General features: G+C 39.9%; 1 protein-coding gene across 1 annotated transcript; it reads left to right on the top strand.

The window, feature by feature from the left end:
- The first annotated feature begins 1,867 nt into the window (after positions 1–1,867).
- Positions 1,868–2,512, top strand: LOC113306482. The gene has a single exon (XM_026555412.1). It carries the CDS (start codon positions 1,868–1,870, stop codon positions 2,510–2,512), a length of 645 nt encoding a protein of 214 aa, XP_026411197.1.
- Positions 2,513–25,547: the final 23,035 nt, after the last annotated feature.

Below are 25,547 nucleotides of genomic sequence, written 5' to 3' on the forward strand. Positions count from 1 at the left end.
GTTTTCTTCCATAACCATGATGATATCACCACCAGCTACCAGTGACCATCCTCCATGCAATCGAACAGGCCCACATATATACTTGCAGACTGAATCCACCACTCTCAAGAACTTCCGGTAAACACCAATGATTCAACCAGCTTCAGTTCATATGCAGCTCCCTGAACTGAACTCCATCTGCATTGATTCAATCCGCCACCATTTCTTAATGAACTCAAGAGCTTCTTCTCCCTGCTCCCTATATTCTCTATCTCGGCTTCAACTCCAAATGAGTCCCTGTTCAGTCCATGAAAGAAACTGATCCCAGCACCATTCTTTCTACTCTATCTGTTCAAGTCTCTTCTCTTTTGCCCATCGATGCCACAGCTCAGTACTCAAACTTCGGCAAATACAACATCCAATGCTGTTATCTCGGCAATAAATTTAAGTTCGCAGCATCAACTCAACGTGTCACCAATGACAACAACTCCCATGCATCAATCTTCATTACCATGGGTTGTTTATGGAAGCATCCATTTACTTCTCCATTAACAGCGTGATCAATCACTATATAAGTAACAACCAACAAATATCTTCCTTCCTATCCAAACTCGAGTTGCTTGCCTTAGAAATGAATTTCTTCTTGCTTTAGGAAGGAACATAAAAGGCTGTTCAGATGCTTTGAACATTTCAACAAGAATTTTGGTGAAAATGAGGCCACAACTATTGTTTCTCTGCAGCCACTCGTGGGCCGGGATTGAGCGGTGCTAATATATAAACATACTAGGCCAGCCACATTTGAAGCTCTCTTCTGTTGGAAAATATAACTCCCACTTTAGCTGTTTATCTTTCGATAATCATAAATACCTGTATTTTCTGCAAAAGACTTGAACCGGTGTTATTAGCCAAAATATCGAGTCCTAGCTAATATAAATATGGGTATTAAATGTAGCATTTTCGTGCTTATCAATTTACGTATGACAAAATGCCGGGTCTCGACAGCAGTTTGATCACGCACAACCTCGACGTCTCACCCGAGTACAAGCCAGTCAAGCAACGAAGCCATAATTTCCCAGAAAAAAATAGAATTGCCAATTAAGGAAGAGGTGGAGAAGTTGCTGAAAGCCAAATTCATTAAACCGATCCAACATCCCGTGTGGCTGGCTAATATCGTACCAGTAGCAAAGAAGAATGAAAAGGTCCGATGTTGTGTCGACTATCGAGATCTGAATCGAGCATGCCCTAAAGACGACTTTCCAGTTCCAAACATTGATATAATGGTGAATAACACATGCAGATATGTCATGTTTTATTTTATGGATGGGTTCAGTGGATACAACCAAGTCAAGATGTCTGCAGAAGATGCGCATAAGATAGCCTTCCAAATCCCGTACGGTAATTTCTATTATGTTGTGATGCCGTTTGGTTTCAAGAACGCGGGTGCAACCTACCAATGGGAAATGGTAGCTATCTTCCATGACATGATGCATGAATTTATGGAAGTTTACATAGACGATGTGGTGGTAAAGTCCCGAGCACGAGAAGATCATCTCGACCACTTAAGGCGTGTTTTCAACAGATGTAGATAGTATCACTTAAAGATGAATCCTCTCAAATACGCCTTTGGAGTCACTTCTGGAAAATTCTTAGGGTTCGTTGTTACAAACAATGGGATATAGATTGGCCCGGACAAGGTTGAAGCGATAACCAATATAAGGTCACCTGCAAATGTAAAAGAGTTACAAACTTTTATAGGCAGAGTGTCTTACATCCGGAGATTTATCCCTGGGCTGGCACAACTACTATCTGCATTCACACCGCTATTGAAGAAAAATAGGCAATTCGAATTGGGAGATGATCAAGAGCAAGCCTTTCAGATGCTCAAAGAATGTCTAATCATCACGCGGGTCCTATGTCCCCTGTCAAAGGCGAACCTCTCTACCTATACACAGCATTCACTAATATGGAGATCGGAGCACTGTTGGCTCAAGACCTCGGCAACGACCAGCTATACCCGATTCACTATATCAGCAATGGGTTTAGAGACGCGGATTTCAGATATTTTAAAGCAGAACAAGCATGCTTAGCGCTCATATATGCCGCACAAAAATTACGATCTTATTTGCTCGCTCATGAAACCATAGTGGTAGAAACCGCTAATAAGATCGCTTATCTAGCAACAAAACTAGTGTTATCCGGCAGGACAGCCCGCTGGCTACTACAACTATCTAAATTTGAGCTAAATTTTCAGCGGTCTAAAGGAGTACGCGGGCAAGCATTGGCAGATTTATTGGCCGCATTCCCAGGCATGGATATGACGGAAATAAGTGATGAAATACCTAGAGAAGTTGCAGAAGTCGAGGAAGAAAAGCGCTGGACAATGTTATTTGACGGTTCATCATATAGCTCTTATAGAGGAGCGGGGATAGTATTTGAGACACCCAAAAGAGAATTGTTATCATTTGCTTTCAAGATAGACTTTGAATGTAGCAATAATGTGTCAAAGTATGAAGCATTGATTCTCGGATTATGAATGGCTGAAGAGCTCAATTTAGGGGCAATCAAGGGGGACTCGAAACTAGTCATAAACCAAGTATCAAGTGACTTCCAGGTAAAATAGGCGCACTTGGCACCATACCAAGCGGAAGCCCAAGAGCTGTTAGCGAGGAGAGGAAGCACCATTATTGAGCATACTGGAAGATCCACAACCAAATACGCGGACGCGTTAGCTACCTTAGCGGCAAAGATACAATTGAACAAAGCCGGCGAAGGAACCGCAGTGGTGAAAAGAAGGGCATTACCCAGCACGTGGAAAAAAGACCCAGCGTTCGAATTGAAAGATGATTGGAGAACAACATATATCGAAGACTTGACTAGAGAAGAGGATGATCAGTTATTACCCATTAAAGTGCTAAAACAATTTGTTGTAGTCCGAGGAGCGATATACTTTCGAACATCCGGATGTGCTTTGTCGCAGTGTGTAGGAAAGGTAGAAGCGCAAAAAATACTAAATCGCGTTCATGAAGAGTCATGCGGACAGACAGGAGGAATCCCTTTATACCGCCGATTGCAGAGGATGGGAGTATACTGGATGAACATGGAAGTCCAAGGGGCGGTAATCCAGGATAAATGTAAAGATTTTCAGACATCCCCGCAACAAACAGAAGTATGTAGTTTCGAAGGAGAGGACTGGAGGCAACCTTAAATAGATTTCCTCCATCATAAACGCTTGCCATTGAACAGAAAAATGCGTTAAAAATTCAAAGGAAATCCAGGCGATTCTTTTTGAGTGAAGGAATCCTCTATAGAAAGAGTTTTGGGGACCAGATATTGCGATGTTTATCACAAGAAGAAGCGGAGATAGTTATGTCTACGACTCACAATGCTTAACACCAAGTTATGAGAAATCTTTTCCTACAGTTGTATGAAGGGGGTTTTACTGACCTACGATGGAATTTGATACAGCCAAGCATGTAAAGAAGTTCCAGCAATGTCAAATCCACAGATCACTAATCCGCGCTCCGCATACCCTGCTGCTTAGTGTCGTCATTCCTTGGCCTTTCCATAGTTGGGGGCTTGATATTATTGGGCCAATAAGCCCGACTTGATCCGGACGACATAAGTATATCATCACTACGAATGAATATTCTTCTAAATGGGTTGAATCCATTCCGCTCCGGGATTATTCAGGTGCCACGATCGCTGCATTCATCAAAAAACATATCATATGTCGATTTGGTGCACCTATGATTATCCGCTCGGATAATGGTTCCTCTTTTGTTAATCAAAAAATGAAAGAATTATTGGATCAATATGGAATCAAGTTTCATACTTAGACTGTCTACTACCCTCAAGGAAATGGACAGGCAGAAGCGACTAATAAAACATTGCTAAGGATATTAAGCCGCACCGCACATGATCACCATAGTAGTTGGCATGAACTACTACCCCTTAAACTTTGGGAATAACGCATTTACAAGAGAATTTCAACTGGCGCCTCTCCTTACTCCTTGGTGTATGGAGAAGACGCAATATTGCCAGTAGAGATTGCAATTCCTTCTTCAAGAGTATCTATGTCCAGCCTCACTACCCCGTATAAGGTCGTTCGATTTGCTCACCTTGATACCCTAGAAGAACGACGAGCCAAAGCTGAACGTTTTGCGGACAAGTATACGCAAAGGACGACAAGATATTATAACCACAAAGTAAAGGAACGAAATTTCAGCATAAATGATGTAGTTATGAAGATCGCACCACATGTCCAGCGCAATGAGAAGGCAGGAAAATTTGCTGAAAATTGGCAAGGTCCCTACATGATTAGCGAAGCTGCAGAAAGCGCATATTACTATCTCAAGCGGATGAATGGCTCACGCATCAATACTCCTATAAATGGTAAATGGCTTAAAACTTATTATGCTTAAGTAACTAATTGTGCGTCGGATGGCTAAGGAATAATAAAAGAACTATCTTATGTTACACTTTGAGTCGCTTTAAAATATATAACTAAAATATCGCGTACGACCCAATGAAGTGCGCTAATAGTCCCAGAAAGGACTAGGCTCCATGCATGGCTTAATGAAGTGCAACAATAATCCGAGAAAGGACTAGGTTCCGTTCATGGCTCAATGAAGTGCACCAATAGTCTCAGAAAGAGCTAAGTCTCGCGTACAACCCAATGAAGTACGCCAATAGTCCCAGAAAGGACCAGGCTCCGTGCATGGATTAATCAAGTTCACCAATAGTCCCAGAAAGGACTAGGCTTCGTGCATGGCTTAATGAAGTGCACCAATAGTCCCGAAAAGGACTAGATTCCGTGCATGGATTAATGAAGTGCACCAATTGTCCCCAAAAGGGCTAAGTCTCGCGTACGACCCAACGAAGTACGCCAATAGTCCCAGAAAGGACTAGTCTCCATGCATGGCTTAATGAAGTGCACCAATAGTCCCAGAAAGGACTAGTCTCCGTGAATGGATTAATGAAGTGCACCAACAGTCCCAGAAAAGGACTAGGTTCCGTGCATGTCTTAATAAAGTGCACCAATAGTCCCAGAATGGGCTATGTCTCACGTGCGACCCAATGAAGTACGCCAATAGTCCTAGGAAGGACTAGGCTCCGTGCATGGCTTAATGAAGTGCACCAATAGTCCCATAAAGGACTAAGTCTCGTGTACGACCCAATGAAGTGCACCAATAACTCCGGAAAATCTAGGTTCTGTGCATGACCAAATGGAATGCGCCAACAACTCCGAGTCTGGATAAGAGCTTTACATGACTGATGAAGTGTATCGATAACTCTAAGTACGGATAGATTTTGTGTATGACCAATGAAGTACACTAAAGCTTCAAAGCCAACTAAGTTCTACGCGTAAAGCTTACTAAGACCATGAAAGATATCATAAGCACAATATAAGTGTCGGCTCCGACTAACCCAAGTAATAAATACATTTTATAGAGGGAATACTCCTAAAGGAAGTCATGCGTGCATACAATACATAGAAAGTAACATAAGTGATATATTCATAAAACGTCCGACATAATACATAGAACAGATAAAGCGATACACTCTGTGGAAAAACCCATTAAGTCAAAGAACTGAAGATAGGACTAAATTCGCGCGCCTCAATATTCTGTGCGCAACAACCAGGTCGCTTTGTCTACGCTCCATCCGGACACGAGCATTAGCAAACGTCTCAGAAGCTTCATTTGAAGCCATAACGTTTTCTATTGAAGGGTTGATCCGACTAGCACTTAGTCGATCCACATACAAATCCAATGCATGAAGGTATTGCGTTTGGCTAACCTCAAATAAGTCTTCACATTCACGAGCGATCCGGGCATGTCCAGCAACAGTAGCTTGCAACAATTCAATTTTTTGATTCTTAAGAGACAAACATAAAGCACTGACTAATTCTTCCATTATTACTAATTCTTTTTCGTTTGCGAATACCTAAACTATATGCAAAAAAAAATAAAAAAGAATAATAATAATTCTTTTCCCTTGAGCTGTTGCACTTGGTTTTTCAGAAACAGTTTACCACTGTCTCTTGTATTCCTCACCAATGCAAGCTTGATTTCTCAAGAGCTCTTAAGCTTTGTCTTGACAGAGTTCTGTCCATCCCAGATAACATTTCGGCATGGGTTAGACTTCTTTTGCTTCCATCTATCACACTGCAGGTCTATAGACCAAAGTGTTCTGCAGAAGAAAAGTCCGACACGAGAAGGAGATTGCAAGTCAGGGCTATTAACCAAGCCCTTTCAGATTGGAAAGATGTCAGCAACGGTTTAACGATAGTCTACAAAACTATCCAGCAACCTGTACCTTTGCCACAGAGACCTAAGAATAAACAAGATGGCGCCAACTTGACTGCTTGTAAGAAGAAGATCAGTTGCGGGCATTTTTCAGCGGCAATTGGGGTTTTATCTTCCAGTGTTTTTGCTCCTCGCAACGTGTCCACCTTGTCATAATTACAATTGAAATATCCAGCAGCACTGCCCCCCTTTATTCCACCGGAACCGATTAGTATTGACTCCATTGTTGTTGATTCTAAGGCAGTTCTTGGTGCCATTAAGATTTTCCCAAGAGGAACCTCTTGTGGCCGTGACGGCTTGCGTGTACAACATTTATTGGGTATTGAGTGGTGCGGCATCAGCAGTGGTGGACGATTTGGTTGCTTCAATTACATGGGTTGTCAATTTATGGATGGAAGGTAAATTCCCCAGTGGTTTGGGAGATTTCATTGCTAGTGCACCCTATACACCATTGTTGAAGTCGGGTGGTGGTCTAAGGCCCATAGACGTTGGTATTATTTGGCGTAGACTTGTCTCAAAGGTGGTTGCCTTCTCTATTGGTAAATCCATGACTTCTTACTTGGGAGATCATCAATTCGGTGTTGGTGTGCCTGGTGGTGGTGAGAGTATTTTACATGATGTAAATAGCTTGCTGGAGATGAAAGGTCAGTCTGTTGGTTTGTCAATGTTACTTGTTGACTTCTCCAACGCTTTCAACATGGTCAGCAGGACTCATCTCATAAAGGAAGTTCGCCTCCACTGTCCAGGTATTTCACGATGGGTTGAGTTTTGTTATAGTAGGCCTGCTAGACTTTAATATGACCAATACATTTTGTCCTCGGCCCTTGGTGTTCAACAAGGGGATCCTCTCGGTCCGTTGTTGTTTTCCTTGACCCTCCATCCGCTTGTGAAATCCATTGCTTCTCAGTGCAATCTTGATTTGCATGCTTGGTACCTTGACGGCGGTACTATTATTGGGGATACTCTCTAGGTGTCTAAGGCTCTGAATATCATTGAGTCTGAGGGGTCGGTTAGAGGTTTACATTTCAATATAAAGAAAACAGAGGTCTTTCGGCCTACCGCTGATCCTACAAGCTTTTATGTGGACGTTTTTCCTCAAGATATTAGCAGGCCTTCTAATGGGTTTAAACTCTTAGGGGGACCAGTGAGCCTAGATATGGACTTTATTAGCAATATGGCGGTTGCTAGAGTTCATAAGATTATTCAGCTAATGTCATCCATCAAAAAACTCAAGGATCCTCAGAGTAATATGTTATTACTTGTAATTGCACCGGTGTGTCTAGACTGTACTTTACTTTGCGTATTACCAATCCTGCAGCTCTACAACATGCCACAGAATTATTTGATGATCAGTTATTTCAGTACTTGAGACTATTGGTCACGGGAGATGGGGTAGGTTTTGGGCCGTTACAAAAGAGTATTGCTACTCTCCCTATTAAGGAAGGTGGCTTAGGTATTTATACTATGGCACATACCCAGAACTATTGTTACTTGGATTCTCATAGTCAAACGGTTTCATTTCATAAGGTGATTCTTGGTAATCTATTTTCTTCAAACAAAGGTTCTGCTTATCAGTCGGCTCTTCAGAACTTCATCCAGGTATGTGGTTTACCTTCTAATTATTGTGTTGATGATACTTCCCCCCTTCTATGCACTCCATGGGAGTCACCTATTTCGACGCAATTAAGAAGCAAATCCCAAACCAATTTTCAATGTCTGTAAGAGATTACATTATGTGGCAGTGTAACCGTGTTAAGCATGCTCAAGATTACATGTTGTCCATACCTATCAGTGGTTTGAATCAATGCCTTGGTCCTAGACAGTTTCGTGTTGTTGTTTGTTATCGTCTTGGTATTCCCTTGTTTGCTGAAGGCAGCCTGTGTTCTAGCTGTAATAGATCTATGGATATTTTTGGGGATCATGCTCTTCACTGTGCCAAGGATGTTGGGATAAAATTCCGTCATGACCAAGTACGTTATGTTGTTGTGGACATTTTTTGCAAATATAGTGTGCCTGTGCGAAAAGGGGCGGCTCTTGGGCTTCTCTCTGACGATAATAAGGACTTACGTCCTGCTGATATTCTTGTTCTTAATTGGGAAAATGGCCAAGATGTTTGTATGGATGTTACATGCGTCTCTCCCTTCACAGGTGATGGTATTCGTTCTTTTGTCCCAGGTCAAGCCATTGCCAATGCTGTTTTGCGTAAACGCAACAAATACTTGGATCAATGCACTTCTCACGGTTATGGGTACTAGCCTTTACCACGTTGGGGGAACTTGGGGATGATACTTTGTGTTTTGTTAAGAGATTAAAAAATTGTCTAGTTAGTAATGATTTCGGTAAAGGTGTTGGGAAATTTCTTTTTTATAGACTAGGTGTTGCTATTCAGAAGGGAGTTTGTGCTCAGCTTGTTGCTAGTCTGCCAACAAAAGTCTTGTATGACTCTATCGAGTGAAAATAAATAATAATAATTATTATTAGTTATGGTAACATACTAAGTGCCATATGAACTTCAGCAAGAGCCATCTCAATGGACCTAATACTATGGTCCGCCTCAACACATCGAAAATGGTTAGTTAGACGTTGCTCACGGAAATAACCACGATATTCTATAAGGGTTATGTCAGGAAGACCGCCCTCACTTTGAATCTTCCTCACTAAATGATCCGTAGCGGACAGTTGTTCATACCAACTCGAGTTCTCGATCTCAAAAGTATACCGAGCAAGCACATCACTCGGAAAAGACGATTTAGATACTCCACTTCCAGAACTAACCTCACACGATTAGCCATAAACCAAAAAAAAAAAAAGAGAAAAGAAGACTCAATGAGTATTTACTGAGATTAACCAAAACAAACTCTCATATATATAATTAAAATAACATAATACCTAAGACCACGATTATTTTACGAATCCCTAAAAAGGAAAAAAAAAAAGAAAAAAAGCTGGTAGTGATCTATCTAAGAACGCTCAGCTATAAGCGATCGGCAGTAGGAAATGTCTTCATCTAAGTATTTCATCATCAATTATGCCTCACCATACTGAGTAGTGAAATCGGTGTAAGCACTACTCACCTCTTCTAATACTTGATGAATCTTGTGCATAACCTCACTAGAAACACGGCCCTCTTGAGCCATATCTAGTGTCTCCTTATGTTCTTCATAGGCTTAGCGGGCCTTATCTAGAGCAATCAATCGATGAGTATGTAGCATCCCGACTTCATCCTTAAATATTAACAAACGCGCTAGCTCCGCTTTCATATCGTCAGGAAGAATAAGAGAAGATATAACATACAAATTCAAAACACACCCACGGAGATTCGGACCCGTTTTTTGAGTAATAAAGGAACGGCAATCAGCTATCACTTTGTTCAATATCATCCGTCATAATTAGCGCTTCTTGAAAAAGCCTCTCATCTTTGTTTCAGGCATCTATAATATCATCCAGCGCAAGTTGTATAGACAGAGTCAGGAGGTCGTACGTCTGTGACCTCTGAGACATTGAATATGTTTCATATTGCTCATCAAACTGTGCGCGTGTAGTCACTCTATTCACCATTCTAACCTCCTTAAGCATCTCCACTTCAGCTATTACCAACAACAAACGAGTTAGCTCAAGATCCTTCTCATAAGGGACAACCAATATTGGCACAGGTGCCAAAGACAAAATATAACCATGATAACGATGAGCCATCCGCTGAAAAATATATCTAACAACTAGAGGGAAGATGAAGTACTGAAAGAAACTTGAAAGATACTAAAGCAATTCTACTTACCCCTACCTATAGAAACACATAGTAATACCATATTCAATACCATCCAACCATAATAATAAATGCATTTAACCCAAATACTGAAATATTTCTTGCAAAAGAAAGGCAGACCATAAAATCCTCAATTCAACCAAAAAAAGGGGGCGGGGAATTAGTGTTCGAAAACATCATCAGAAAATATCCAAAGCGACCAGCTCCTTCCTCTTCCTAGTTAAGCGCCCATTAACCTCCTCAGCAGCATCCCGGGCGATCTTCAAATCCTTGGTAGCTCGGCCCACGTCCGCCATCAGTTGATCATATGCTCCCTTCTTAGCATTGGCAACGTTGAGAAAACGTTGGTGTTCCCGCTCCAACTCCTCAATATCGCGAGGCAATATGGTTTGTGCATTGTGGATCGTCTTTTCCGATTCCAATAGATTTTTAAGGCATTGGATGGGGAATCGAAGAACTAGATAAGTTTGAATGGCAACATCCCACTTCCTCAATGTGGCTAGATCAACAGGGGTTTCCTCCGCCAGGGAGAGGCCCTCCGCTATGATGAGAAAATCTTCATTCGCCATGATCAGAGAGTTGACAGGCATTTCTTCGTGAACACACATATGTCCAAACTTCTCCATTATGCGCCGATAGGTGGCCGCTTTAGACGAAGGGACCCAAAACCCATGTACCAATGCATATCGGTTATCTACACCAGCCTCCGCCGCGGAAATAGTACGAGGATAGCGGAACTGAGGATCCTCCGGAATAGCCATCATCTTAGCATCATCATCCACGCTATGAGAAACCTTAGGGGTTGGTTTGGAAGGTTTCTGCCGCCTATCATTAGCACTCTCTGACCCACTGCCTTTGGCTTGCTGGTTTGAGCCGCTCCCCTTACCATGAGCGCCACCTCGCTTTCCCATGCTCTAAAAATAAAAGAAAAGAAAGATGGACATAAGTAAAATACTCTAATACAACAAGAAAATAAAACTCAAATTATATAACATATACCGGATTGGAAGGAAGGAGAGGATTGATAGGAGAATGAGTCGATTGACGAGAAGAAAAAGAAGAGCTTGACGTAGTCGGCTCCGAGTGATCTAATGGGAGATGAAAGACAAATAAAAGGAGAAAATAAAACAATCTTATCAAAAGGATATAGGAAGTGAAGACGTATATATAGGTTACCAAACACATTTAATAATAACAACAAAAACATTTTGATCGGCATGTGTCGGTACTTTAAACTTAATAAATAAGAATATGGTACACTCACGGGATTTAGAAGGAGAAGATCTCTGATTTTTTGTGATAGACGCATTTTTGTGTCTAATTTGTCCTCAATGTTCCGTATTGTTAGTACTCGATTTCGTACTTATTATGGTGTTTTGTATGTTTGTAGGTATTTTTTAGAAATAAATATTATTGGAAAATTCGGCTCGAAAAATTTCTCGGAGTACCCCTGGAGGACATTTTCTATACGGACCCCCACTTTTTCTAAGGAGCACCCACGACTATGTGTAGCCCATTTGTATATAGCACCCCCTGGTTATTTGGCACCCAAGACATTGGATAAGGGCTACCCATCTTCATCGTTTCAAAACTCTGGTTTTGGCGGGAAACAATGGCAGCAAGAACACATTTCCGGTTCGAGTTTTTGGTGATGATTTAGCCAGACTCAATAGCTGGAATTGCATGGGAAGACTTAACTGAGCCTAACATGATTGGTATGGGTCATCGGTTCGATTAAATTTGGCTAGAACCCGTGTTGAAGTGAAGCAGCGAAAATACATTCGAACACGACCTGGATGAAGATATTCACGGTATTTGGAGAGTTTCGTGAGACTACACCATGTTCTGAGTCATGCAGAGACGTGTTGGAACGTGTTTGCAAATATTTAACGCGTGCAGGAGAAGAAAAAGGGAAGAAAATATTCCCGAGAATATTTTCTTTTACTGCCGAGTATTGGAAGGATTTTTCGGAGTAATGAGCGAATATTCTTGTCCCTGTTGAGTATAAATAGCCTATTAGGGTATCACTGAAGAGTTCTGGAGAGTTTAGAACAACAACAGAGGAGATTGATCGTGTTGCAGAGAAAACTTTTCTGTTGCTGCTAGGAAGAACACGAAGAACAAAAAACTACCAGAGGCAGTCGTTTATCAACAGTGACAACGACAGACACACGAGGGTCGCAGAGATACAACAACAACAATTCTTTTCTATCGTTCTTTGTAACAGTGTTTTGCAACAATTATAAACATTGCAAACACCCGATTTTTCATTATTTTCTCTCCATTTCATCTCTGTAAACAAATTTTGAGCATGAATCAATACTTAGAGCAAGTTTATACAATGATGAGCTAAACCCATCCTCTGGGGCGACGGAGGAAGCTATTTCGCCAATAAAATGTGGTAATCTCTAATTTATTTAATTTATGCAATTATTATATGATTATTTGCCTTGATAAATAAATAGAAAAAAATGGTTTTTGTTAAATAATTGTTATTTCAATTGATGGAGCATGCTAGCCTAGGATTTTGATGTCTCATACTTTCGATTTACAATTGTTATTTCTAAAAAAATCAACTTTTGCAATACTTAGAATCAATTTGAATGAAGGATTTGCATAACTATAATTAGAGAATATAAAATCACTTTGATATTGGTAATTATTGGAATCCATAGCCCCAGTCTTTTCCATATTTTTCATATCACTTTTATTCAAGTTTCCTATATTTTTTTTAAAAATGAAGTCTAAAATCTGCTTTCACAAGTCTTGAACGAATCTTAGTACTACAACAACTTTGAAAACACACCAAATTTTTGGCGCCGCCGACGCGGACTTGTCTTTAGGTTAGATTTTTTGGATTTTTTTTTAGGTTTTTATTTTTATTTGTTCTTCTTTACGTTTTTGGGTTTTTGTCTTTTTCTTTCAAATTTTGGAATTTGGAGCGAAAGAAAATTTTGCCAAAGCTTTTGGTGAATACTTAAAGACTGGAGTAAAATGCAAGGCGAAATGAGTGAAAGAAAAAGATTTTTTTTATATAAAAAAAGAGGGAAAAAAAAGACATTTTTATTTTTGTAGAATTTTTTTTTTAGACTTTCTTTTTCTTTTGCACTTTATATTTTTGGACTTTGGACTTTAAATCTTGGGACATTATTTTTAAACCCTACGGAAGGGTAATTTAAATATAAACTGTTTGCAGAGAAGGACGGTGATTACGATATCACCTCGGCCCCTCGGGTTCGTACATGACATAGGAGTCGTGGCCCGAGTCGACTACAAAGGTTCATCCCCCGTCTGCTACGGGAGGTAAGTTTGTCGAAACACTCGAGAATCCCCAGTTAGCGAGTTACTGTCTTCCTTCGTATGCATATATGTTTAGGACTTGAAAACGGCTGCTTTAATTTCCTAGTAAAGGGAAAGGACTAGCCATACAAGATAAGGGTTCGGATTTCATCACCGTTCTCTTTTTGCCTGCCTTAGGAAAACGACACCAAACGCGAACCTAAGCCTAAAATTTTGACTAGAACGAGACCGATAGGGTAACGAGCTTAACAGGAAAGTCATTCGAAAAATATTGCTTACTCTTTTAAGCATACTTCGAAGTTCTTGACGGTTTTTGTAAGTTGAATGCGTGACTGCCCCGCCTTGTGATACCGGTGAGGCCTTGGGTATCAAAGCTCCACCGATCTTCCCTCGCCTCTATTCAACTTACTTTGACTCGGATTGATTCCATAGGGGTTTGCTTAAATTGTAACGAATTCCCGTTCGAAGGATTATAAGCTGGTCTAGAAACAATCTAAGTGGAGCCATCATGCTTTTTGTTAGCTAGAAATCAGTAGGTTTGCTGTGGTGGAGTCATCCTTGTTTGTGTTTGCATAGAACATCCCTTCCGTTTTAGGACTTTTCTTTTTGATATTGTTTTTCTAGTGTATGCCCAAAGTTTTTAAACGGGCTTGGAAAAGAAACACTATAGGTCGTTTGATTAGTGACAAACCTAGTAGTTCTTCTCGTGAAGGCGGGGAGCTCGAAGACTCTTCTTTTGAGAGCCCCGTTTTTGGAAACTTCAGTTTTGAGAATTTGTCTCTTCGTGAGGAAAGTACCCCTAGTGCTCCTAGTCCTTTTGTAGTGCCAGAAATGGCAACTTTGAAAGCTTTGCTAAACCCAACTAGGACCTCTCGTCCGTCTTGTATCAAGTTAGCTGAAACCGAGGCAAATTATGAACTGAAACCTGGGACTTTACAGATGCTCCCAATGTTTTTAGGGAAAGAGAATGAGAACCCCTATTTTCATGTTAGGGGATTTGAGTAAGTTTGTAGTACTCTGAAAATTAAGAACCTAAGTGATGATGCGTTGAAACTTAGGTCATTCCCCTTTTCCTTAAAAGATAAAGCCAAATCTTGGTTGTATAGTTTGGACTCTGAGTCAATTGAAACCTATGACCAACTTACTTCTGCCTTTATACATAAGCTTTTCCCAAGGCATAAAACATCGTCTATTAGGACACAAATATGTACTTTTTCCCAACAAGAGGGAGAATCTTTATATAGGTACTTAGAAAGGTTCAATGACTTGATATCTCAATGTCCTCATCATGGTTTGGAGAAGGTTAGGTTAGTTCAGATCCTCTACGAGGGTTTAGATTATTCAACAACAACCATGGTTGAGTCCTTATGCACAGGTGGGTTTGAGAATAAAACTGTTGATGAAGCGATGACATTTTTGAATGAAATCGCCGATAAGACACAACAATGGGAAAATAGTATGGAGCCCCATAAAACAATTCTTCTAAGTAAAGGAAATTTTAATAGGGTAGAAGGGTCTCATGAGTCAGATGCCAAAATAGCAGTTATAGCCAAAAGGTTAGAAGCCTTAGAATTAGGTCATTCTAGTGGTAGTATGATCGGTTGTCAATCGACAAATATAATTTCACTTCCTTACTCAACTACAATAATGTAGAAAGTGGTAGGAAAGAGTTCGTATCCACAAGGAGGCCTTTGTTGTTATTCAATTTTCGGTTTCTAAGATAACCAAGGGGTTTTTTGTTTTAGCAAATAAAATAAAATAAAGTAAAGCAAAGTAAATAGTTGGAATAATCAATAAGGAGAAGATATTGGTCATGGGATAGTATCATTCACAAGCATGTATTTTTCATCATTGAATGGAATTGATAATTTAATCTCTTATTTATTAAAATTCCTAGAATACCTTGATCGCAAGAGTATCCCGCTAATTCCCTATTTTCATCACAACCACATTAAAAGATGCATATGTGAATTCTTCCTAGAAAGCAACCCAAAGTGTAAAAGCACAATTAAGTTTAACTCCCTAAAAGCTTTAAGATTTATGGAATAAAACTAATCAAAGGAAACAAACGTGTAAGATCACTAATTTGTTTTAACCAACGTTATGATTCATATGTGACTAGTAGGATCTATCACTACAAGCACTAACCACAATTATGCTACTTAAAATCAGGGACAAAAAACTTTTACGTATTGAAAACCCTAATATAGATCTAGAGATGAAAGCAAATCGGATTGATTCCGGACTCAACCAATCAAACAATAAAATTCTAAAACACTATAAACCATGAATCATAAACAATAAAGTTGAGACAAAACTAATCCATAGAATCAAATAACATGCATTTAGAAATCAAGTTTTATCCCATAACCAACAAGTGTATTTAGTTACTCATAATAATGGAGTTCATGATCATCATGATCAATAAAATAATAAAGAAGATGGAAGAAAAGCAAATCCTAGAAGTAGTTTTCTCCAAAGCTCCAAAAAGAATAACAAAAATAATAAATCCAAAAGTTGTAGAAGTCTTCCTTTTATATCCCTTTGCTTCTCAAAATTAGGTCAAAATTTCAAAGCCCATTAGATGAAAATCCGCGTGGCCCAAAAGTCATAAAAGCCCGTGTAGAAACTCTGCCGAAAAGTCGCCGGAAAGTGTCCGGAAAGTCACCGAAAGTTGGTTCAAGTGACCGACAAAGTCCGCCCGATCACCGGTCAACGTCCTGAATCGGTCGGGTCAACGAATCGACTCGGGAAGTCAAACCGAATCAGAGACTCAACTCAGTGATATCAGATGTGGAGCCTAGTCAGACCTGAGTAAGAAGCTAACTCAGCTGACTTGGTTCAGGCTATAGTTGCATGCCACTTTACACAATGATTGTGCATCACATCTTCACTTCCATCTTCATCTGCAACCCACTGTTGATTCTTCTTGGCTCTTCACAGCATCACTTCTTTCCTGTAATTTTAATTCATTCACAGACCTAACCAATCTCTGAATCCATATCATTCACTGCCATCTTCTCTACAGTTCAACTGCAATCATCTCATGCACATCCACTCCATAATACCGCACTCTTCTCACAACTGCAGCAACATGTCTTTCTCGATCTCAGCTCAGTTCCAAGTTCCACCAGACAATCACAACCACAGCTCTGTCAGCTCACATTGCTGCTCCATCTCACCAGTTTCATCTCCTTATGCAGCACTGCACACTTCAGAAATGCAATACCAGCTGCAACTCAGCCACCGCTTGCACTGTCCTCATGCTGGTACCAACTGTAGCTTCATTACCATCTCATAGTTCAATCAACCACTGCATACATCCTTGACCCATACCATTTCAGCTCATTATCCACAACAGTTTCCTACTGACTTCCATTCTTGGTCCTATTTCAGCTCGGCTTGACTGCAATCAACTCATCTACTTTTCTTCTTATGCAGTACTCAGACAAAACACAACACCACCAGTTCTTCTTATCCTTCTGGTATTCTCCCTTCTTGCTGGTTAACAACCATTCCAGCCAAGAACTACTTGCTTGCAGTCCCAATCTTTCACAGCCATACAAACCATTGTTTCACCCTTGAAAACACACTCACACAGTACCCGTTGCAGACCAATCCCCATTTACTCACCATCATTATAGCTTCACCATCTGAGACAACAACAGCAGCTCCTCCTCTTTCTAAACCTTTAAGCATATGGTACCCATGGAGACAACATCAATCTTCACCAGAACTGTACCTGCAACAGCTGCAGCTGCATCTCACTTAATCCGTCACCTGCATATTCTCAATTACCACCATATCCAATGTCATTCTATAACTGCTTGCATCTTCCATTTCAGCTTCTACTCTCACTAGCAGCAACATCAATCTGTAGCATACCCATCCATCTAATTCCTCCAGTCTAGCTACAATTTCTGCAACATTAACTCAGACCAAAACAAACCCTAATTCATTTTTATCTCACAAATTCATCAGTTGTAGCTCTTTCTTCATCTGCTATTGTAGTGACAACACAATCGACTCGGCACCGAGCTGCATCAGCTACACTTCATACTTCCCATGCATCTGGTGGCTTCACCATTCCACATTCTTTACAGCAATAACGCCATTGTGACCATGGAAGTAACACCCATCTCTCACTGTTGCATCCTCTCCCTGTAACTTGAATCCAACACATACCCATGACCATCAGCACTTTCAGTTCAAGCCTAATTTCAGGAACCCTAAATTTAATTTCAACATCAATCCACCATTACATGTTCTCTGTAAAAGACTCAAACTCAAATTCTAACCAAAACCAAGATTCTAGTTCTTCATTTGGGATTCAAATCACTCACAAAACTCGATTTTAAGTGCACCCCTGTTGATTCATTCTATGCAGTGTTTCTCTCAGATTAAATCTCTGAATTTCCCCCTGTGTCATTGATGAACAACACTTTCCACTCTCTAAGATCGAAAACAATTAATCATTTTCTTTTTGATCTTGTAATAACAGCAGCAGCAACGAGATTACTCTTAATTTCAGGTGATAAAACAGCGGTAGCTGCTGCTTCTTTATCTTCTCAGTTTTAGGAACAAATGATTGACCGAGAGAAAGAGAGCTCTCGATTTAGGGTTGATGGGGATTGAGCTAATGATACCTGGTTGCCTCTGATAAGGGATAACCATTTCATCTATGGCCTGTCAGTTTCGCAGAACTGACTGCCTACACTCTTCCTTGCTCAGTTGTCAGTTGCGGGGAACTGACCGTTCGTTCTTCGCCTACTTTGCGCAACCTTAGTCCGCTCCAAGTATAACTCGCCAGTGAATTGACTTTGTTTCCTTTACGCTCCAAATGGACGTTTTCTCCTTCTTTTGCTCCAAACGACTCCAAAATACCTAATAACTCAAATTCAAAATAAGATACATAATTTACAAGAAAAATGAAAGGAACGCATAAATACTAGATATAAAATTAGGTGTTTTAGACACCTATCAAATTCCCCCACACTTATACTTTGCTAGTCCTCGAGCAAATCAAACAAAACTAATTCTAAAATACATACAACTTCGTGTCGTCGAGGCTACGGTCACTTTTAGCATAAATAACAATCCTTTAAACCCCAAGGTGTCCCTAGTGGACGAGTTATAGTCTCCATGGACCCGTTGGTGTAGAGAGAGATAAAGTGGAAGGTGCTAACTGCGAAAAAGATTACAAGTGGTATGTAAGTTAGAAATTCGATGTCACCATTCATGATTGATAAAAATAGCACTCAAAAGATCAAAATAGTGATTCTATGGTGGGAGGTTGGGTAGCTCACCATTCTACCCGGAGTTTATATACGGTGACACACACTCTAAAAGCACATATTTAGACAGGTACAAAGAATTGAAGGTCGGTGCCTCTCATAATGTAATATGGGTAGTCTCCACTATAGGGGATCATAAATCTAATACCGAATTCAATCTGCATCTCATTTGCTACTGGGATGGTTAAATCCAACTTTAACTCTCATACAAGTAAGAAACCCGATCACGTTCTCTGTCATCTCTAAATTCAGTCACTCTTATGAGATTCTTGATTTAATCTTAGCGACATGTATACTATGTGACTCTAAACTAACTACAAGTTGGAGTTTCTTATTCACTAATTTACAAAAAAGTTGAAAAAAATGCATGAAAAAGGTACAAAGTAAAAGCTTAACCACTCCCCCACACTTAAACTTTACATTGTCCTCAATGTAAATTGAATCATCCAATGTAAGTCAAGGTGGAAAATTCAAGTCAATAAAAAAAATAAAAATAAAACAAGACAAGAATACTGAAAAATAAAAAAAAATAAAGGTAAAGATACAAAACCGGTGGGTTGCCTCCCACTTAGCGCTTGGTTTAAAGTCGTCAGCCCGACTCTCTCCTTGATTTCTATGACTCCTCCAGAGGGAGTGCATCCACAAAATTAACTCCTTCCACCACTTCGGAAGAGAAGTTCTCATAGTATGGTTTCAACCGGTGCCCATTAACTTTAAACTCCTTGCCTGTAGCAATACTACGAATTTCGACTGCACCATGAGAAAACACATTAGTAACAATAAAAGGTCCAATCCATCGTGACCTTAATTTACCCGGAAATAATTGCAAGCGAGAATTAAACAAAATCACTTTATGTCCAACACAAAATTGTTTTCTAGAAATCATATTATCATGAAATGCCTTAGTTTTCTCCTTGTAAATGCGTGAGCTTTCAAATGCATCATTGCGAAGCTCCTCTAGCTCTTGGAGTTGTAACTTCCTTTGCTTTCCAGCCCCATCCATCTCCATATTGCATTGCTTGATAGCCCAAAACGCTTTATGCTCAATCTCCACGGGTAAGTGACAAGGTTTACCATACACAAGACTAAAAGGAGACATCCCAATAGGTGTCTTGTATGCTGTTCTATAAGCCCACAAAGCATCATTAAGTCGCATGCTCCAATCCTTCCTTGTTGGATTCACCGTCTTTTCAAGTATGGACTTCACCTCTCGGTTGGAAACTTCGGCTTGTCCATTCGTTTGTGGATGATAAGGTGTTGCAATCTTATGCGACACATTGTACTTCCTTTACAATCTTTGCAAGAACCTGTTTTTGAAGTGAGAACCTCCATCGCTAATTACGGGCCTTGGAATTCCAAACCTTGCAAAAATATTTGCTTGCACAAAATCTGAAACCACTTTAGAATCATTAGTTGGGGTGGCCTTAGCTTCCACCCATTTCGACACATAACCAACAGCAAGTAAGATGTAAAAATTCCCATGAGAGTTGACAAAAGGACCCATAAAATCAATACCCCATACATCAAAAACTTCAATAAATTGAATAAAAGTTTGTGGCATTTGATTTCGAGCACCTAGATTGCCTGTTCTTTGGCACCTATCACAAGTTCTACAAAATTTATGTGCATCCTTAAACAAGGTTGGCCAATAGAAACCGCTTTCAAGCACCTTGTGAGCGGTTTTCTTACTCCAAAAATGTCCTCCGCAAGCATAAGAGTGAAAAAAAGACAATATAGAGTTAAATTCATATTTGGGAATGCACCTACGTAATACTTGGTCACTACCTTGTTTCCACAAATAAGGGTCATCCCATATGTATTGGTTACCTGAACTTTTAAGTTTGTCCCTCTCATCACGAGACAAGTCCTTTGGGATTTGTTTAGAAACTAAGTAATTAACAATATCCGCATACCATGGTTATCCAAGGGCAATTGAGAATAGTTGCTCATCCGGGAAGCTTTCACGCAATGGGATAACTTCCTTGTCCACAGCAAGTCGGCTCAAATGATCCGCAACGGTGTTCTCAATTCCTTTCTTGTCTTTGATTTCAAGATCAAACTCTTGCAAGAGCAAAATCCATCGTATGAGCCTCGGTTTCGCCTCATTCTTTGTAAGCAAGTATCTAAGTACTGCATGATCAGAAAAGACAACAACTTTTGTACCAATTAGATAAGAGCGAAACTTTTCTAAAGAAAAAACAATAGCCAATAACTCTTTTTTAGTGGTGGTGTAGTTTTGTTGGGCCTCATTTAACGTTCTAGAAGCATAATAAATGGCATGAGGAAACTTCCCCACACGCTGCCCAAGCACCGCCCCAACCGTGTAGTCACTTGCATCACACATGAGCTCAAAAGTCTTGCTCCAGTCCGGTGGTTTAATGATAGAGGCTGAAATCAAAAGCTCTTTCAAGCGATTGAATGCCTCCATACAATTTTCATCAAAGTTAGAAACCACATCCTTTTGCAATAAGTTACAAAGTGGTGATGCTATCTTGGAAAAGTCCTTGATGAACCTACGATAAAAACCTGCGTGTCCAAGAAAATAACGTATCTCCCTCACCGTAGTGGGAGGGGTTAGAGCACGAATAAGGTCAATCTTATATTTATCAACTTCCAAGCCTTTAGAAGATATTACATGGCCTAAAACTATGCCATGAGTTACCATAAAATGGCACTTCTCCCAATTTAGCACAAGGTTTGTTTCAACACATCGTTCAAGGATTAAAGACAAGTTGTCCAAGCAATGGTCAAATGAATCACCAAAACACTAAAATTGTCCATGAACACTTCGATTATGTTTTCAACATATTCTGAAAAGATACTCACCATACACCTTTGGAAACTAGCTGGAGCATTGCACAAGCCAAAAGGAATCCTTCTATAAGCAAAAGTACCGAAAGGACAAGTGAAAGTGGTTTTCTCTTGGTCCTCCGGTGCTATCACAATCTGATTATAACCTGAATAGCCATCAAGGAAGCAATAGTAAGAGTGTCCAGCTAAACGTTCAAGCATTTGATCAATAAAAGGTTCTAGTATTGGTATTCAATTTCCTATAATCAATACAAACCCTCCAACTGGTTTGCACACTAGTTGGGACAAGTTCATTCTTATCATTCTCCACTACCGTCACACCTGATTTCTTTGGTACTACTTGTACCGGGCTTACCCACTTGCTGTCGGATATGGGGTATATAACACCCACTTCCTAAAGCTTGAGTATCTCCTTTTTCACAACTTCCATCATGGGAGGGTTCAAACGACGTTGCGCTTCCCTTGTAGGCTTTGCATCATCCTCCAAACGAATCTTATGCATACAAACGGAAGAGCTTATACCCTTGATATCAGCGATTGTCCATCCAATGGCCGTCTTGTAGTTCCTTAGCACCCTTAGAAGTTGTTGCTCCTGTAATTCACTAAGCTCGTTAGAAACAATCACAGGTAACTCTTTCTTGTCACCCAAGTACAAGTACTTTAAGTGACTTGGAAGAGGTTACAATTCTAATTTTGGAGATTTAACAATAGATGGTAAAAGTTTTTCATCACTGCATGGTAAAGAAATAAAAGAGATATTATGATTTTCCGGGCATCCTTGTAGTGAACTAAGATCACCAAGGGCTTCCTTGACTTCATTACCACACTCTACACCATTATCCATGGATGTAGTTAAAACGGTTTCCAAAGCATCGCCACCATTCAATTCAAACACTTTTTGTGCTAATGTATCCATAACATCAATAGAGAAACAAGAGTGGACGTCACTAGGATATCTCATCGTCTCAAAAATGTTGAAACGTATTATTTCTCCATCAAACTCCATAGTTAGCATTCCCTTATCCACATCAATAATGGTTTTCGCCGTTTTCATGAAGGGACGCCCAAGTAGCAATGGAAGAGATGAGTCCGGTGAACCTTCATTCATCTCTACCACACAAAAGTCAGCTGGAAATACAAGTTGATTAACCTTCACAAGAACATCCTCAACAATACCCATTGGGTAAACATTAGAGCGATCGGCTAATTGCAAAACAATTCCAGACTTTTTAAGAGGACCAAGATCAAGTGAATTATATATGGACGCAGGCATAACATTAACGGATGCACCTAAATCTAACATTGGTTTGTTAAATGTAGTGTTACCAATAGTGACGGGAATGTCAAAGCTACCCGGATCCTTGCATTTCAATGGGAGTTTATGTTGTAAGATTGCCGAAGCATTCTCTCCCACACTTAGCACTTCATTACCTTGGATCTTTTTCTTATTGGTACACAAGTCCTTTAACACCTTTGCATACTTTGGCATTTTCTTTATAGCATCTATGAGGGGTATGTTCACATGAATCTTCCTTAACACGTCCAAAATCTCCTTTTCTAGTTCCTCCATTTTGGACTTTGCAAATCTGCGAGGGAAAGGTAAAGGAGGAACATAAGTAGGAATAGGAGTTTTAGAGTTAGGAATCGGTACCCCGGTTGTTTGGGGAATTTCATCCCCTTTTCCCTCCAACACCGGCTCCTTGGGTGTTTCCACCTTGCCCGAATCAGTAACTTTGGGTTGCACAAGTTGTGTACCGCTTCTCAACGTAATTGCATTGACACCCTCTGTTGGGTTAATAGGTTGAGAAGGGAGTTTCCCATTATTTTGTGCTTTCAATCTGTTTATCTCAATCTCCATGGATCCCATTTGTGTCTGCAACTCCTTAATAGCGCTCTTAGTCTCTTGTTGGCTCTCTTGAAACATGGTACCAATGTCTTGCATCATCTTTTGAAGTTTTGCACCAATATCCGAACCTTGACCTTGCATTGATTGTTGTGGTTGCTGAAATTGTTGTTGTTGTGGTTGAAATCCACTTGGACGGTTGAAAGTAGGTTGTTGAACCGCTCCTTTCTTGCTGGCATAGCTAAAATTGGGGTGGTCTCTCCATCCCGGATTGTAAGTGTTGGAGTATGGATCATACCGTGTTTGCTGATTTGGGAAGATCACATTAGCTTGTTCATTGGAGTCTTCATACCCTTGAGAAGAACTTGGTATCACCGCGGCTGCAACTTGTTGCAACATTGCTGTCACGTTACTCATTTGTTGACGAATTTCCACTACCTCGCTCACTTCATTTACTCTCCTTAAGAGCACGTCCGAACCACGACTCAAGAATTGTTGGGAGTTTGCTTCCATGTTCTCAATCAACTCTCTAGCTTGTGCCACCATTTTGTTCACTAGTGCACCACCACCTGCAGCGTCCAGAAGATTCCTATCACTTGAATTGAGTCCTTCATAGAAGTATTGGATGATCATTGCATCGCTGAATTGATGGTGAGGACAGCTTGCCACCAATCTCTTGTATCGTTCCCAACATTCATATAAGGATTCTCCCACATTTTGCTTCATCCCGCAAATCTCTTTGCGAATTTGAGTAACCTTGGATGCTGGAAAATACCTCTCTAGAAAGAGTTTGTTCAACCCATTCCATGTTGTGATACTTCCGGGAGGTAAATAACACAACCAATCCTTAGCATTATCCATCAAAGAGAATCGAAAAAATTTCAACATTGCACCATCCTCTTCAATATCCGCTGGAAGCATGGCCGTGACAATGGTGTGGAATTCCATAAGATGCTTATTTGGATCTTCATTCACCATGCCATGGAACTTTGGTAATTCTCTAAGCAACCCCGGCTTGATCTCAAAAGTATAATTTGATTGAATACACCCTTGTTGTGTATCCAACTTGTGAGAATCCGAGTCCTTGAGTGTACGATTTGCATCACCCATTGCTTCTTCTTCTTCTTCAAAAGGTGGTTCTTGTTCAACCGGTACCTCTTGTTGTAATTCTTCTTCCACTGCTAGCTCTTGTTCTTCCGTTGTACCTTGACTTGGTTGGAGTATTGTGCCTCTTCGAGTGGCTATTTCGCACCTTGGATAGTTCCAATCTTTAGAATCCAGGGATTAGGTACCTGAAAACAATTCTCACAAACAATTAAGAAACAAGACAAGAAACAAAAAGCAAATATGGGAGCAAAAATACTGAAAAGAAACTAAAAACTTAATAACAAGCCGATGCCTCCCCGGCAGCGGCGCCAAAATATGATCGGTTGTCAGTCGACAAATATAATTTCACTTCCTTACTCAACTACAATAATGTAGAAAGTGGTAGGAAAGAGTTCGTATCCACAAGGAGGCCTTTGTTGTTATGCAATTTTCGGTTTCTAAGATAACCAAGGGGAGTTTTTGTTTTAGCAAATCAAATAAAATAAAGTAAAGCAAAGTAAATAGTTGGAATAATCAATAAAGAGAAGATATTGGTCATGAGATAGTATCATTCACAAGCATGTATTTTTCATCATTGAATAGAATTGATAATTTAATCTCTTATTTATTAAAAGTCCTAGAATACCTTGATCGCAAGAGTATCCCGCTAATTCCCTATTTTCATCACAACCACAGTAAAAGATGCATATGTGAATTCTTCCTAGAAAGCAACCCAAAGTATAAAAACACAATTAACTTTAACTCCCTAAAAGCTTTAAGATTTATGGAATAAGACTAATCAAAGCAAAAAAACGTGTAAGAGCACTAATTTGTTTTAACCAAGGATATGATTCATATGTGACTAGTAGGATCTATCACTACAAGCACTAACCACAATTATGCTACTTAAAATCAGGGACAAACAACTTTTACGTATTTAAAACCCTAATATTGCTCTAGAGATGAAAGCAAATCGGATTGATTCCGGACTCAACCAATCAAACAATCAAATTCTAAAACACTATAAACCATGAATCATAAACAATAAAGTTGGGAGAAAACTAATCCATAGAATCAAATAACATGCATTGAGAAATCAACTTTTATCCCATAACCAACAAGTGTATTTAGTTACTCATAATAATGGAGTTCATCATCATCAT

This window comes from Papaver somniferum, chromosome 8 (genome assembly GCF_003573695.1).
Source record: "Papaver somniferum cultivar HN1 chromosome 8, ASM357369v1, whole genome shotgun sequence".
NCBI classification, from domain to species: domain Eukaryota; kingdom Viridiplantae; phylum Streptophyta; class Magnoliopsida; order Ranunculales; family Papaveraceae; genus Papaver; species Papaver somniferum.

Coding starts and splice junctions, on each gene's coding strand:
- LOC113306482 (XM_026555412.1), top strand. CDS start 1,868: ATGTCTAATCATCACGCGGGTCCTATGTCCCCTGTCAAAGGCGAACCT.